Source organism: Lynx rufus, unplaced genomic scaffold, assembly GCF_022079265.1.
Source record: "Lynx rufus isolate CCGP_SWC_20201006 ecotype Redwood Valley unplaced genomic scaffold, mLynRuf1.p SCAF_1, whole genome shotgun sequence".
In the NCBI taxonomy this organism is placed as follows: Eukaryota; Metazoa; Chordata; class Mammalia; order Carnivora; family Felidae; genus Lynx; species Lynx rufus.
Genome location: NW_025814823.1, coordinates 205,823,430 through 205,838,031, shown reverse-complemented (window position 1 = coordinate 205,838,031; position 14,602 = coordinate 205,823,430). Strand labels below are relative to the sequence as shown.

Sequence of the window (14,602 nt, the reverse complement as noted above, 5' to 3'; positions counted from 1 at the left end):
TCTCTTGGGGACTATTATGAAACGAACTAAAAATACAAATCCTATTTCACATAGCCTCTGAAGGAAACTGCCGTTGCTCTCAAGAAAGCTGCCCTCATGCAAGGCTCCTTGGGCTGCCTGCCGTCCAGCACTGAACAAGAGAGAGTAGGTCTTCCCTGGTCTTCAAACCCACCAGGAATGTGCTCCCCCTACCACCTAGACGGCTCCTCCTCACAGGGCTGCCGAGCTGGTGCCCTGACTTCCTGGGGAGTCTCTACTCAGGAGTCAGCTCACTGCGGCCTTTTACTGCCCACCTTCTCTAAAACTTCAGTTTCGTCTCCTGGCGTTTCAGGTTTCTTTTCATGCTTTTTGGTTGTCTTTTCTCCTTAACGTTTATCAATAGATAGCACACTGCCTGTTTCCCTTGGGTATTGCCTGTCACGTCTTAAGCATCAGAACGTAAGCTCTGTGAGGGCAGGGGTTTTTTGGTTTTGTTCACTGCTGTGCTTCCAGAACCTAGAAAAGTGCCTGGCACCTTAGGATTTAGGAGCTTCTTTGAATTCTCTTTAGAATGTGGTTGAGGTATAAAATCTGGTGGTTCTTCCCAGATAAGAAAGGAGGAGAAAAGGGGAGACGGGGATGTAGAGGAGGCAAGCATGAGCGTCACTGCAGCTGAGGGATGAACTCAGGGGTGGGGGTGGGGGGGGCTTCACTATACTCTCCTGTTTACTGCTGTATATATGTTCATTGTCCTTCATAATAAACATCAAAAACAAACATTTTTTAACATCCTTTATACTGCAATCACTCTCTGCCCTTCCTCACCCACCAGTGTGTCTGCTGGGCAGGATGGCAGATGTGCCTCTAATCTTTTCCTCTAGTTAATCTCCTAAGGCGAGATGGCACGTGCCAGCCATTAGGACAGAACGCAGAAGTCACAGTTCCCAAAGCCTGCCTCTTCTGACACAAGTCTTAGGATAGCACTTTGGGAAATAAGTTTCAATATGTCCATACCTTATGACTTAGAACATTTTTTTTAAAAGCAAGGAACTGATAAACACAATATCCCTGACAACGGTTATGGCCGCAGTGGATGCAGGCAGACGAAAAGGAATATGAGCAATCCGCTAATTCTTACCTTGGGTGGGTTCACAGGTATTCAATTTATTATTATACTTCATAACCCACACAGGCTACACATCTACAATATTTGTACGCATCAAGTATTCTAGAATATAAGCAATTCTTTCATAAGCAAATATAGAAATACGCCATGATGTGAACAAAATAAAAATAATTTTATTCAAGTCGTGATAATAAATATACTATTTTCACTAAAAGCTGAAATGAGCTAAAATAGAAGAGGCCCTGTATAAACCTAACACCAGCCATGGCACAACCCTGACGAAACCAGCTGGGCTATTTTGGTCTCAGGCAGCTTGAAGAGCCTTCGGTGGCTGAGTCAGACGACCTTTTCTGACAGAGCAGGCACGCCACGCTGCTCGCAGGAGACAAAAGCTTACCAGTCTCCTGAGTGAAGCACTCCAAATGCTCCCCCTGAGTTTTCTATTATAAGCTGCTTTTGAAAAAAAATGCAGAGACAGGTCACTTCCAAGAAAAAACGCGGGGTGGTGGGCTAAGCACCGGGGAGACTGGCAGAGGGATCACAGGGAATTGAGGGGACAGCGAGACCCTTCCAAAAGCCAAATGAGTTCCCTCAGGAAGACGCGACAGTCCTCACTTGTCCTATTACACACGCAGAATGTAACACCAAGAGTCATTCCCTGGCTGGTTTTGCACTTAAACGTGTGAAGTTTATCAGGGAAGACGACTTCACCCACTCAAAGAGAAGGAGGTCCAGAAATAACACTGTCTGGGCCCAAAAGAGAAACATCTTTCTGGCATGTGTGCCAATATGTGCACCCACGTGCACTATTTTTCCCAGTAGCTACCCAGTTCCTTACGGGGGTGAGGGGGAGGGACACAGCCAGCATTCACTATATCACAACTTGGTGGTGAAGTATGCAAGTGGTTACAGGTTTTAAGAAATATGAATGCAATATTCATATGGATTGTAGTAAAGGGGAAAATGACCTACTTGGTCACCTCATTGGCTTTACATAACTCACAAGCTTGTGCAGAACACATGTGAAAGGGGAAACTTTTCTGAAAAAGAGGACTATTCCCCTTTTAGAGAAAGTAGAAAGAATTCATATTGAGGGCAAATTTGATACTCTCTTTAATTCGAGATAAACACACTGGTTTACTTCTTCACGTAAAATATTTACTGTAAATTAATGAAAGAAGAAACAAACAAACAAACAAAAAGCAAGAAGACCACCCCGCTTCTAAGTCCAAAAAACAATTTTGAGCGTTCTAAGGGAACCATCATTAATATTATAGACAGTTATAGTTCTGCCCTCCTTAAAACTCAAGTTACAGGATGGAAACAGGGATAAAGGCTGCAGAGATGCAGCCATGTGGAGCGACACGGGGCTTCGGAAGAGAGGCTGTAACCCAGATGCTGAAGCTTCTGCTGAAGAGTCCTCGATTTCCTCCTCCATAAGAGACAGGACACGAGCTGAGAGCTCTAAGAAATAGCTTCTGACTGTCTGCAAGTACCAGAACAGACATTCAATCACCATATTTAGGGAAATCTGTGAAAAGTTGCAAGGTTCAAAGAGGCTACAAAATAGAATGAACTGAGTCTAAGAGAAAGACTGAATGGACCCCATACAGCTACTGACCACAGGGTGAGGCTTTTCTAAAGCCAGCTCCAAGGTATATGGTAGTGGAGGAAAAAGGGACCACGATCAGAATAACTGGCAAGGAAGAACAGAATAGAGGAAGAAATTAGCCAAAACATTCTGCTCGATTCTAAGAGTTAACATTGAAATGGTCTACTTCCAGAGATTCAGCATCTTTCACAAGTTTGAAAAACCATCCATTTATGACAGTTTGAGAGTATTTCATAAAATAATGGAAAAGGGCAGACACCCTGGAATCAATATCTCTATTGCTCTGTTCTAGCTCCACCTAGCTGTGTGACATCAGGTCACACACAACCTGTCTGTGCTTTAAAGTCCTCATCTGTAAAATAAGGATAAAAATGGTTCCTACCTTATAGGACTATCTTGAGGATTACAAAAATAATAACGTAAAGAGTACAGCAGTGACTAATACATAATAAATATTTGATTAACAGTGGCTATTATTGTTGTTAATAACTAGCAGGCAAGAGAAAATATGGGTAATTTATGATCTCTGAGGATTCCTGTTAAATACAGCACTTCAGTGGCCAGCTTGTAATCACCCATCCCACTATGATCACCATAAAATAGAGTAGGACAGGACTAGGGAAGAATTACAGAATCCTGGAGGTCAGTGCAAGTGAACAGAGTACACAGAACTCTGAGGAGTTGGAGCTGGAGGTCAGGGTACTCACTAGACTCAGAACAATACAAAAATCCCAAAATCAAAATGGACTTTTCATATCAGAAAATACCCAATCTACTCACCATCCCCAAGTCCAAATTATTTTCCTCTTTCGAGAACACAGTTCTTCCAATTCAACTTATGAGCATGTGGACTTCTACTATTGAGCATGCCGAGGAGATAGGCTTATAATAATCCATTATCTACAAGCTGTTTTGCTTAATGAGAAAGAACGAAATATGGCCTTTTGTAGCAACACGGATGGCACTGGAGAGTGTTATGCTAAGTGAAATAAGTCATACAGAGAAGGACAGATTCCATATGTTTTCACTCCTATGCGGATCCTGAGAAACTTAACAGAAGACCATGGGGGAGGGGAAGGAGAAAAAAATGGTTAGAGAGGGAGGGAGCCAAAACATAGGAGACTCCTAAAAACTGGGAACAAACTGAGGGTTGATGGGGGGTGGGAGGGAGGGGAGGGTGGGTGATGGGTATTGAGGAGGGCACCTGTTGGGATGAGCACTGGGTGTTGTATGGAAACCAATTTGACAATAAATTTCATATTAAAAAAAATAAATAAAAGCTGTTTTTGCTTAGATTCCTAAACTAGAAGGACAAATTAGATTTCATCTTGATCATTATAAATAACCCTCTGCAATAAAACTTTTCACAGATATCTATGTTGATCAAAACAGTAGTTGCTAGTTATATGCAGCTACCAAAGAGAAAATGAATTTTTATCTTGTTTAATCTTAATTAATTTAAATTTTAAATGTCACATATGGCTAGTGGCCACCATGTTGGTCATTGCAGATAGAGTCAATTGGGAGTGGCTGTCTACAGCACGTTATTGAAAAGTATCCCAATGTGAATCTGAGTCTAGCAGAAATGTGTGCAGTGATAGATCAGAAACGTCTGTTCCCAGGCAAGGGAGGCTAGCCTTTATCATATTTTCAGGATCAGTTAAAGGATTTTATCTCCCTTTTCCTTATGCCAAAAACAAAACAGAACAAAACCAAAGAAAACCTCTCTTTTCTAATATTTACAGTGATTCTCAGACACTAGAGGGTCATTTTCTGTTCTTAGAAGAAGACTGGCTGAAAAGAACCAGATTATAAAGGAAGAAAAAAAAAAGAAAAAGAACTTCACCCAGGACAATGTATAATATCTCCTGGTATTCAGAGAAGGAACACTGTTGCAGGAAGTTTTATAGAAATATATAAAATGAAGAGAGGGCTAAACTACCAATTATTTTAAGCTATGTTATATATAGGCTTTTATTCAGTAATATTATGTATCTGTGTCACAGACAGATCATTAAGATGATTCCATAAATAAAAAACCAGATTACACAGAGTCAACCACATTGTCCATTTTAAATGCAGAATATATACTGAAGTCACTGCAAAGAAACCACCAGGCCTGGGTTGAAGGTACCACATCCTCCAGAACTTTAAAAATAAAAATAATACACTTCACTTTCCAAGAGATGAACTGAATTCTAACATTTGATTTTTTAAAAAAATACCACCGTATTGATTCCATGAAATACCATCTTGGCCAAATGTATGCAGAAGTCAAAAGATGCCACATACAACACTACCATCATGAGAAAAACCCAGAACATATATTCTCATTTCCAGATCCCACGATGGGTTCCTATAAAACTCTCCCAAGGAAAAACTATCTCAAACTTTTGTGAAAATTTGGTTCCAAGGCGATTCTCAAAGCCTCAAGTTAAGAATCATTACAAAGTCTCCTCTCAGGTTCAAATACATGTAAATAAAATGGGTCATTATACCCAACAAAATGGGTGTAAGTACCTATTTCTGTCACAGAGTGTTAATGCTAGCAACGGTCTCCCACACCTTGAGATGTCCAAAGAAGAGTCAGTCAGTTCCTTAATTCAACTGTTCCAAACAGAGCCACAACAAAACAATTATTTGTACTACCCCCTCTTTCTTCCTTAAAGAATTCACAGTATCTAAGATAATGAACTTCTGACACAACTTACTATATTTTTGGGATTCTGTATATAAAAATTCATCTTGCAATTTTACCCAACATGGTCTATTTCACTCAAGTACCAAAGGACTTTTATAAGCTGGTCAGTCTCATAGCTTGATCTCAAAGAGAGCATTCTAGTGAGACCCTAGCTAACCAGAAAGTTGATGTTACAGTAAAATTTCAACTACTATACATTGAAATAGAATTCTTCGATATCCAAAATTTAAAACTTGTCATTGTTTATCCTCTAGAAAACACATGAACTGCTGTACATTTTCTGAGCTAATACATAACATCAAGTTTAAAAAGTAACCTCTGGAAAGCAGAAAAAACCTCTTCTCTTACCTCCACCACTGTGGTTTCTGCCGCTTTGCACATCGGCAAGTTGAAATTCCTTGCACTTTTCCTATATTAGGAATGGGGGAAAGTGGGGAAAGAAGACCAAAAATAAGAAGAGCCTCTCTCAGCTTTCATTATAAATTAAAATAATTTCTATAAACTAAAACTCTGTGAATTTTTTTAAAAGAATGTATCAGATTTTCCATAAGTATTAAAACTATTTTATAAATAAAAACAATTTAATGGCCACTTCATTCAGTTATATAGCTTTTATGGAGTTGAGGAGAAGAGGGACTATTTTTCATGTTCAACATACGATTATACACAGAAAGATAAAATAGATATTAATAAATCTACTCTATTTCAAACTATTTGCCTGAATCTTTTAACTGAGATGCCACTTTGTTTCTATAGTTATGGATTTCACTAAACTTGGTCTTATTAAAATATTAAGAAAAGTAGCAAGTGCTTTATATGAGAAGGTATAGTAATTATATTCTCTATTAAAGAGAAACTTACTGCTGAATTTAAATGAAACATTCACTGGTAATGTGTGAATCATCTATAAAGATCATTCCGGGGAACCAATTTCTAATGAAATTATTTGAAGTACAACACCCACATCAGACCCTGAGGTGTAAAAACTTCAAGAAAGTGCCAATTTTGCTGACGGTTTTGCATTCCCAAGTTCTTAACTTAATGCACCACCACTATCCATAAAAAATTTAAAATATTTTTTGTTTCTGAGAAGGTAAGTTGGTAGAAAAACTCATTTCATAAAGGGAAATGAGTTACAGCTCTCTTTTACTAGCTCTTTTAGGCCACCAATGTTTATCTCACTGGGATTCAAGGATAAATATAAACTCAGGCATGTCCCAGAGAGAGAGGTCCTTGGGTACTTCCACAAGTTGCTGTGTTGGATTCCACTAGACGTCCAAACAGCACTGAAAGCTCCAAGAGCAGTGCGGCCAGAGGCAAAGGCATGCAGGACTGTTCTACCAATGGCCTAGACAGACCTCTTACCAGTTGTCCCACTAAACAAGAGGGTCATCCTGGAAGCCAGTATCCTAAGAATCTAAGTCACTTGACCATTACTGATAGGCGGTCTCATCTCATATCAAATCTCAAGAGCCACAGGCATAAATAAATGCTCCGAACAGCCCTTGTGCAGTCTTTAAGATAGTAGAGCCAGGCAGTGAATCACAGGACAAACGCATGGAAATATTTTAAATCATTCATTTCCATTTGCTTCTATACAATTTCATTAATATCTTCTTTAAAAGTTTATTTGTTTTGAGAGAGAGAGAGAGAGAAAGCACAAGAGAGGGGGTGAGAGAGGGAGAATCCCAACTAGGCTCTGCACTGAGAGCGCATGGGGCCAGAACTCACAAACTCTGAGATCATGACCTGAGGCGAAATCAAGAGTCGGGTACTTAACCGACTGAGCCCCCTAGATGCCCCAATTTCATTAATCTTTTTAAAAAAGCAACTAAACTTTGCAAACATTTTACCAAGGTGTCAAATAAGATAGGATGCAAAATGTGTAACTTCCAAAATTAACTGGTTGAATTCAAGAAATCAAATATATGGGAATACAAGCTGGTGCAGCCACTCTGGAAAACAGTATGGAAGTTCCTCAAAAAACTAAAAATAGAACTACCCTACAACCCAGCAATTGCACTACTAGGCATTTATGCACGGGACACAGGTGTGCTGTTTTGAAGGGACACATGCACCCCCATGTTTATAGCAGCACTATCCACAATAGCCGAAGTATGGAAAGAGCCCAAATGTCCATTGATGGATGAATGGATAAAGAAGATGTGGTATATATATATACAATGGAGGATTACTCGGCAATCAAAAAGAGTGAAATCTTGCCATTTGCAACTACGTGGATGGAACTGGAGGGTATGATGCTAAGAGAAATTAGTCAGAGAAAGACAAATGTCATATGACTTCACTCATATGAGGACTTTAAAAGACAAAACAGATGAACATAAAAGGAAGGGAAACAAAAATAATATAAAAACAGGGAGGGGGACAAAACATAAGAGACTCATAAATATGGAGAACAAACAGCATTACTGGAGGGGTGTGGGGGGGGATGGGCTAAATGAATAAGGTGCACTAAGGAATCTACTCCTGAAATCATTGTTGCACTATACGCTAACTAATTTGGATGTAAATTTTAAAAAATAAAAAATAAAACAAGTTATAAAAAAAATCAAATATGGTATTAATATCATATAAGGTCTTCAGAAATCAACAAAAATGACATGAGAGTGGTCACTGAGAATTTAATTGTGATCACACCAATGTTGCATTTGGTAAAGATAAAAAACCGCTAGAACAGTAAATGACCATATTATAAAAAAGAAAACTATTTCTGTAACCTAACAAGTGAAGTCTTCAAGACCACACATTTTGGAAAATTTGCTTATGTATATTCAAAGGTGGTACAATTTTCAAAATACAACCATATAATGTATAAATCCAAGATACTAAATACTTGGTATTTAGTATGCTTAGGGCAATCAAAAGATCTTGAAATCTATTAAGCCTGTGGCTTAATATCTGTGGCTATCCAGATAACAAGAATGCAAGTTCAGGATTATCAAGATTAATCAACTTTTCATTAGAACCTAAATACGGGGGCGCCTGGGTGGCGCAGTCAGTTAAGCGTCCGACTTCAGCCAGGTCACGATCTCATGGTCCGGGGTTTCGAGCCCCGCGTCGGGCTCTGGGCTGATGGCTCAGAGCCTGGAGCCTGTTTCCGATTCTGTGTCTCCCTCTCTCTCTGCCCCTCCCCCGTTCATGCTCTGTCTCTCTCTGTCCCAAAAATAAATAAACGTTGAAAAAAAAATTAAAAAAAAAAAAAAAAGAACCTAAATACGTATTTCCTAGTAGACACCAACAGGACTGGAAAGAACTGATCTAAATGGTTAGTAGCAGTATCTTTTCAGAATATCAAAATCACATAGGCCCTTTAAGACAATGCATATCAATAACAATACCAAAATTAAATACAATTGTGTGTTTTTGTCACATTTGCTAAGCATGTCTCAACACCGTACCTTTCCTGGCAACTAAAACACACATGGAAAAATCGTTTGTATGTAACTATATACAAGGGTATATAGATTCAAATGCGTTTCAATGTGGGCACCAGCCAATCAGAACAGATTCCCAGAAGCACACCACATCTCAGCAAGAGCAGTTGCCTTGCGCGCGCACGCACACATACATATATATATATATATATATATATATATATATATATATATATATACACATACTGACCTGTGGGTTGGTTTGATTGTAAGCCACTTTTTAAATGAATTTTTAAACACCAAACACACCAAGATATCTATTTTGTAAACATAATTTAGGAAATGTAAAGTTGCTGAAATGCAACTTTGCATTAATTGCATTGATTTGCATAAAACCATTATACTACCTGAAAATCACATTTCCTGCTTGGTCTGCCTTCCAGGCTTTCACCAAAGCAAAATCTCCCGTAATTGCTTCCTCCAAAATAAAATGCTGGCCATTAAACTCCCTCACCTGCAGGAGACAAAGAGGGCACTGTCAGATATTTGCAGAAGTCTTGTTTGGCTGTGGTATGTGCTCTGATAGAAGCAGATAATAAGGATACGCGCCTAGTCAGGGAAGGTTTCTCAGAGGGAGGACAATCTGAACTGAGGACTCAAGGGTGAGGAGTGGTAGGCAATTAGGATTTGATCAAAGTGGTGGAAGGGGAACTGGGAACAGCATGTGCAGAGACTCAGCAGCAAGAGAGAGCTTAGTAAACTGGAGGAACTCCAAGTTCTATATGCCAAAGGCACAGACTGTGTTAGCACTCATTATTTATGTGCATAAGTTATATACATTGAACATTTCCTCCAACCCAGGAAAAAAAACTATATAAGCCTCATAAAATCGTCAATGTATATTGTACATAAAATAGTTATAAAAATCTATTCATCTCTAATTAATCTATAACCATCTGTTGAGATATTAATTGGAATTCCTAGAACCTGTAGATGACATTGGAGAACTGACGTGCCACAATACACGCCTATATTTTTTGAAATCTCCTATACGTTTTTTAGGTTTATTCATAGGTACTTCATGGTGTTTTTATGCTACTATGAAAGTTCTATGTTATTCTATTACACCTCCTTTTCTATCGTTACTGTTTAATGGAATGCTATTGACTTCTGTATTGTATTGCCTTTTAATTCTACTACACATGGAAAGGGGAGCGGGAAGAAGCAGCATAAAGTAAAACTATGCCATGGCATTTTGTTCCTTTTTTCTTCTTGGGGGTTTAGCTCTGGGAATTGAAACAAAGAAAAGAAGAAACAACGTCAATGCTGTGCCCCATCCTACACGGGATTGGAGCCATAGGAAGGCAGAGCTCCATTCTCGCTCATACTACGCCCTCTAGTGGACAAACTGCATGCATATCACAGAAAACTTCAGGAGAAAGTTCTGTATAGTTACTTTTCTTTATGGTTTAAAGCAGAAATCCCTTCTTAATCAACAGCTTCTTTAAAGGCTTTATCCCACTTTCTGCTAGAAAATATTAATGAATTTAGGGGATCACTGATGGAGGATCTTATTAATATGAAACTTAGATAAGTCATACAAAAGCTATTTATAAACTGCACATCAACATACAGCTTTTTCAAGAGCCTTGTGTATTTCAAAGTCATTACTGTAAACACTAATGATAATAGATGAGAGTATGTTGCATACAGATCTGGAAACCTACATACAGATCTAAATATATGCTAACCCAGGGCAATGTGAAAAAACTGACTTTTTTTGCCCTATTCCAATTATACAATTTCCTGATGGGTCTACAAACCAGCAGTTACTGAGTGCTGACATTCTAAAATTTTAAAACAGGGGAGGGATTGGTTTTGCCACACTAACTATTACACTCACTTGAAAGAGTTCTGTGTGCCCCGGTCGCCACTTCCTCTTTTTTCAGCCCTTTCTCAAATCCACTCTGATCAAATTTCTATCATTCCAGAAAAATCCTCCCTTCCAGAAAAATCTTTTTTTTTCTTTTCAAGTTTGTTTGTTTATTTAAGTAATCTTTACACCTAATGTAGGAACTCATGACTCTGAGATCAAGAGTCACATGCTCTTCTGACTAAGCCAGCCAGGCACCCCTAGAAAAATCATTCTTTAAGGTCACCAGGGCTCAATGCCCCCTCCTGTTATGCCACCTCTTCTCAATGGGACAGTGCTGATCACTCCCCACTTTGTAAGATCTCCCTTGTCTTTCAAGTTGCCACACTCCCCTTGATTTTCTCTTCACAGACTAGATACTTTCCCCTTCTCTGCTTCTCTTTTCACTCTTCCCACCCTTCAAATGCAAAAGAGGTTTTCTCTCCTGCACTCCAGCCCTAGACACTCATCCAGTTCCACAGATTTAACTAGTACACGCTGATGGCTCCAATCCCCTATCCCAGCTCTAAACCCTCCCCAAGCTAGAGACTACTGAGCAGCTTCTGCTGGAGCCTAAAGGACATGTCAAACGCACCCAGTCCCAGACAGGGCTCTTTGATCACCCCCATACTTCACCCATCTCAAAAAGCAGTAGGCTTCATTCTTGTCTTTCCTCATAGCCCACAACCAATCCATTGGTAAATCCTACTAGCTCTGCCATCAATGTATGTCTAGATTCCAACCCCTTTCCCACAAGTTCCACCATTTCACCTCAGTCTAAACAACTTCCACTCCCACCTGGATGGATACAACGGTCTCTTAAGCTCTCTCACTGCTTCTGCTCTTGTACCCCTACCAGAAAACTACCCAGCAGCCACAGTGATGCTTCCAAAATGGAACTTGGACTACATTACTCTCCCACTTTGGAACCTCAGTAAAACCCAAACTCACGATCTGGCTGCAGCCTCGTTTCAGCCTCCCATCCTACCACTCTCTGCCTCATTTATGCTGTTCCGGTCTCACTGTCCTGCTGTCCCACAAACTGGGCTATCCTGCCGCAGGACCTTGTCTTCTCTCCTCCTTCTGACCAGAGCACAACCCTATAATCCTCACCCGACCCATTCTCTTGTTTTATTTCTGTATCTACCAACTGTCACTTCCTCAGAGAGGTTTCCCTGGACCCAATCTGGAACACAACCTCCCTGGCCACTGACCGTTCTCTCTGCCCTTACACTACGGGATTTTTCTTCACAGCACTTTCCTCACTGACATTACGTGTTTGTTAATTCATTCCTTGTCAGTTCTTCCACTAGAGGGGGCCTGGGTCTAGATCATCGCCTTTTCTACCATACTTAGGCTAGTGCCTGGCAAAGAGTAGGACCTTAATAAATGTCACTGAATTAAGGCATTTACTCACCTCCTCTTTCTACCACAAGTAGGGGAAGTAAAGAGCTAACAAGAATCATTTCAAGAAATTATTTGTCACATTCCTAGGTAATTGAGACAAAAGTACAAAACTATTAGGTTTGTGCACCTGACTCCAGGCAACAATGAACCCAGGCATTCAGGACAGACTCTAGTCTATCCTATGTTTTCCCAAGGCGAGTTAATGCTGTAACTTCTAGCAAACTCTCAAAGTATTAACCCAATTTTTCTGAGCATCATTATCTACATCACTAAGATCCATTTTAATTTTTTTTTTTTTTCAACGTTTATTTATTTTTGGGACAGAGAGAGACAGAGCATGAACGGGGGAGGGGCAGAGAGAGAGGGAGACACAGAATCGGAAACAGGCTCCAGGCTCTGAGCCATCAGCCCAGAGCCCGACGCGGGGCTCGAACTCACGGACCGCGAGATCGTGACCTGGCTGAAGTCGGACGCATAACCGACTGCGCCACCCAGGCGCCCCAAGATCCATTTTAATAATTAGACTCCTGTCTTACTTTGTCAAAAACTTTTTAAACCTAATTAGGTAGTAAAGGAGCAAGACAGAATATAAAAAAAAAATGTTAATCAAAGCTTTGAGTCAATATAGGTCATTCTAAGCAGAAAGGCAAAGCTCCAGATGGAGGACACTGCTAGAGACAAACAGTGAACAGCAAGGGGCATGTTCAGTGACCTTTTATCTTCTCTCAAAATATGGAGGTGCAGAGCTAACATCCCTATAAGCAAAAAAAAAAAAAAATGTTTATAAAAATTGCCGTAAGTGATAAGAGGTCCCTTGATTTACTAAGTTGTCACTTCCTTAGAGCTAAGCTGAGCATTTCTGCAAACCTGTGTTACTGCTCTTGAGCCATGTGGCCAGAGAGAAGCAAGAGGTACTGAAAATACAGTAATGGAATACCGGCCTGTGTAATTTTTAAAACTGGCTCAAATCTAAGTATCTCAAATTTCTATATCTAGAGTTCCATTCTTTTCTAGTATGTGAGTGAAGCTACCTAGCGTACTCCATCCTACCCAGCACTGTAAATATAACTGAAGTACTCCATCAGCTCCGTATGTCCACTATACAAAATGAAGGATAAAGGAGACGGTATAAATGTTCTATTATGTAATTACAACTGCCCCCTACTTTTCAATATTGCATGCAAACATACGATGTCTTTTTTTTTTTTTAATTCCTTCATCCACATTCAGTAGGGGCTTGAGCATGAAGAGTTTGCTATGATATATATCACACATCTACTCTATCTTCCACATAAGCATAGTCAGAAGTTATAAATGCTCTTACATTTGTTAAAACTTATCAGAAAACTAATCTTGGCTCACACATCTTATATAGACTACAGTTTCTTTTCTTCTCATTTATTTATTCGAGTTTCTCTATGTGATTTTAATTACTAGAGGATGCTCAGTTTTAGCTAGAAATGTTACCTAGCATATTCACATAAATGAAGGACAGTGTCTTCTCACACTGAAGTGATTTAATCCTTATCTACCCACTAAGTCCAGTTGGAATCCTACACTGAAAGAGAGTCCCAGCGCTACCTGGACCAGAGTCCTTCTTACCTCTCTTGGCTTACTGGCAATGGCAATGCTGCCATCCTTGTTGTATTTGATCGGTGACCCTCCTTGTTGCACCAGGGTCCCGTACCCGGTGCTGGTGTAAAATGCAGGAACTCCAGCCCCACCTGCACGAATCCGCTCCGCAAGCGTGCCCTACAAGTGAGCAGTCGGCACACCATAAGAAGTTCATTAAACACACTTCTGTATGTGGATACAGAAACACGTACAGACATGGTTCCTCTCTCTAGAAGTTTATCATTCTAAATCGGACTGAGCATTGTATATTGCTGTATTTCACAAACACTGTATGCTATATTTATTTAAAACAAGTACTGCACCTCTAGACAACAATCTCTCAATTCTTTTTTTTTTAACATTTATTCATTTTTGAGAGACAGCGTGAGTGGGGGAGGGGCAGAGAGAGAGGGAGACAAAATCTGCAGCAGGCTCCAGGCTCTGAGCTGTCAGCACAAAGCCTGACGCGGGGCTTGAACTCATGGATGGCGAGATCATGACCTGAGCCCAAGTCGGACACTCAACCGACTGAGCCACCCAGGTGCCCCAACAATCTCTCAATTCTTAACCCACATTCAAATGTAACTGCTTGTTTGTATAATCAGGATCTCAGCTTTCTGGCGCCCACTGCTCTCCTGACATCATAATCTACATCAGTCTATCTGTAAAATCAATTTTTAAGCCTGAAGTATATAATTTATATTTATTGAAAAACATGTATTTAAATGTTGTGTTTTACTCTGTGCCATATGTAGGTATAGCCTGAATCTTATCATTGATAACAATACCATTATTATATAATAATATGTTCACTTTGTTTTATTCCAAAACATTCTTATAAGCATTTCATCTAACA

General features: G+C 39.8%; 1 protein-coding gene across 1 annotated transcript in view; it reads right to left on the bottom strand.

The window, feature by feature from the left end:
- The window catches only part of OXCT1 (3-oxoacid CoA-transferase 1), a 137,097-nt gene that overhangs the window by 99,131 nt on the left and 23,364 nt on the right, over window positions 1-14,602 (bottom strand). The window contains exons 5-7 of the mRNA XM_047093116.1: window positions 13,735-13,884; window positions 9,221-9,327; window positions 5,767-5,827 (exon numbers count right to left, since the gene is read on the bottom strand). Coding sequence (XP_046949072.1) covers window positions 5,767-5,827; window positions 9,221-9,327; window positions 13,735-13,884 — 318 coding nt within the window. The remainder of the gene's footprint in view (window positions 1-5,766; window positions 5,828-9,220; window positions 9,328-13,734; window positions 13,885-14,602) is intronic.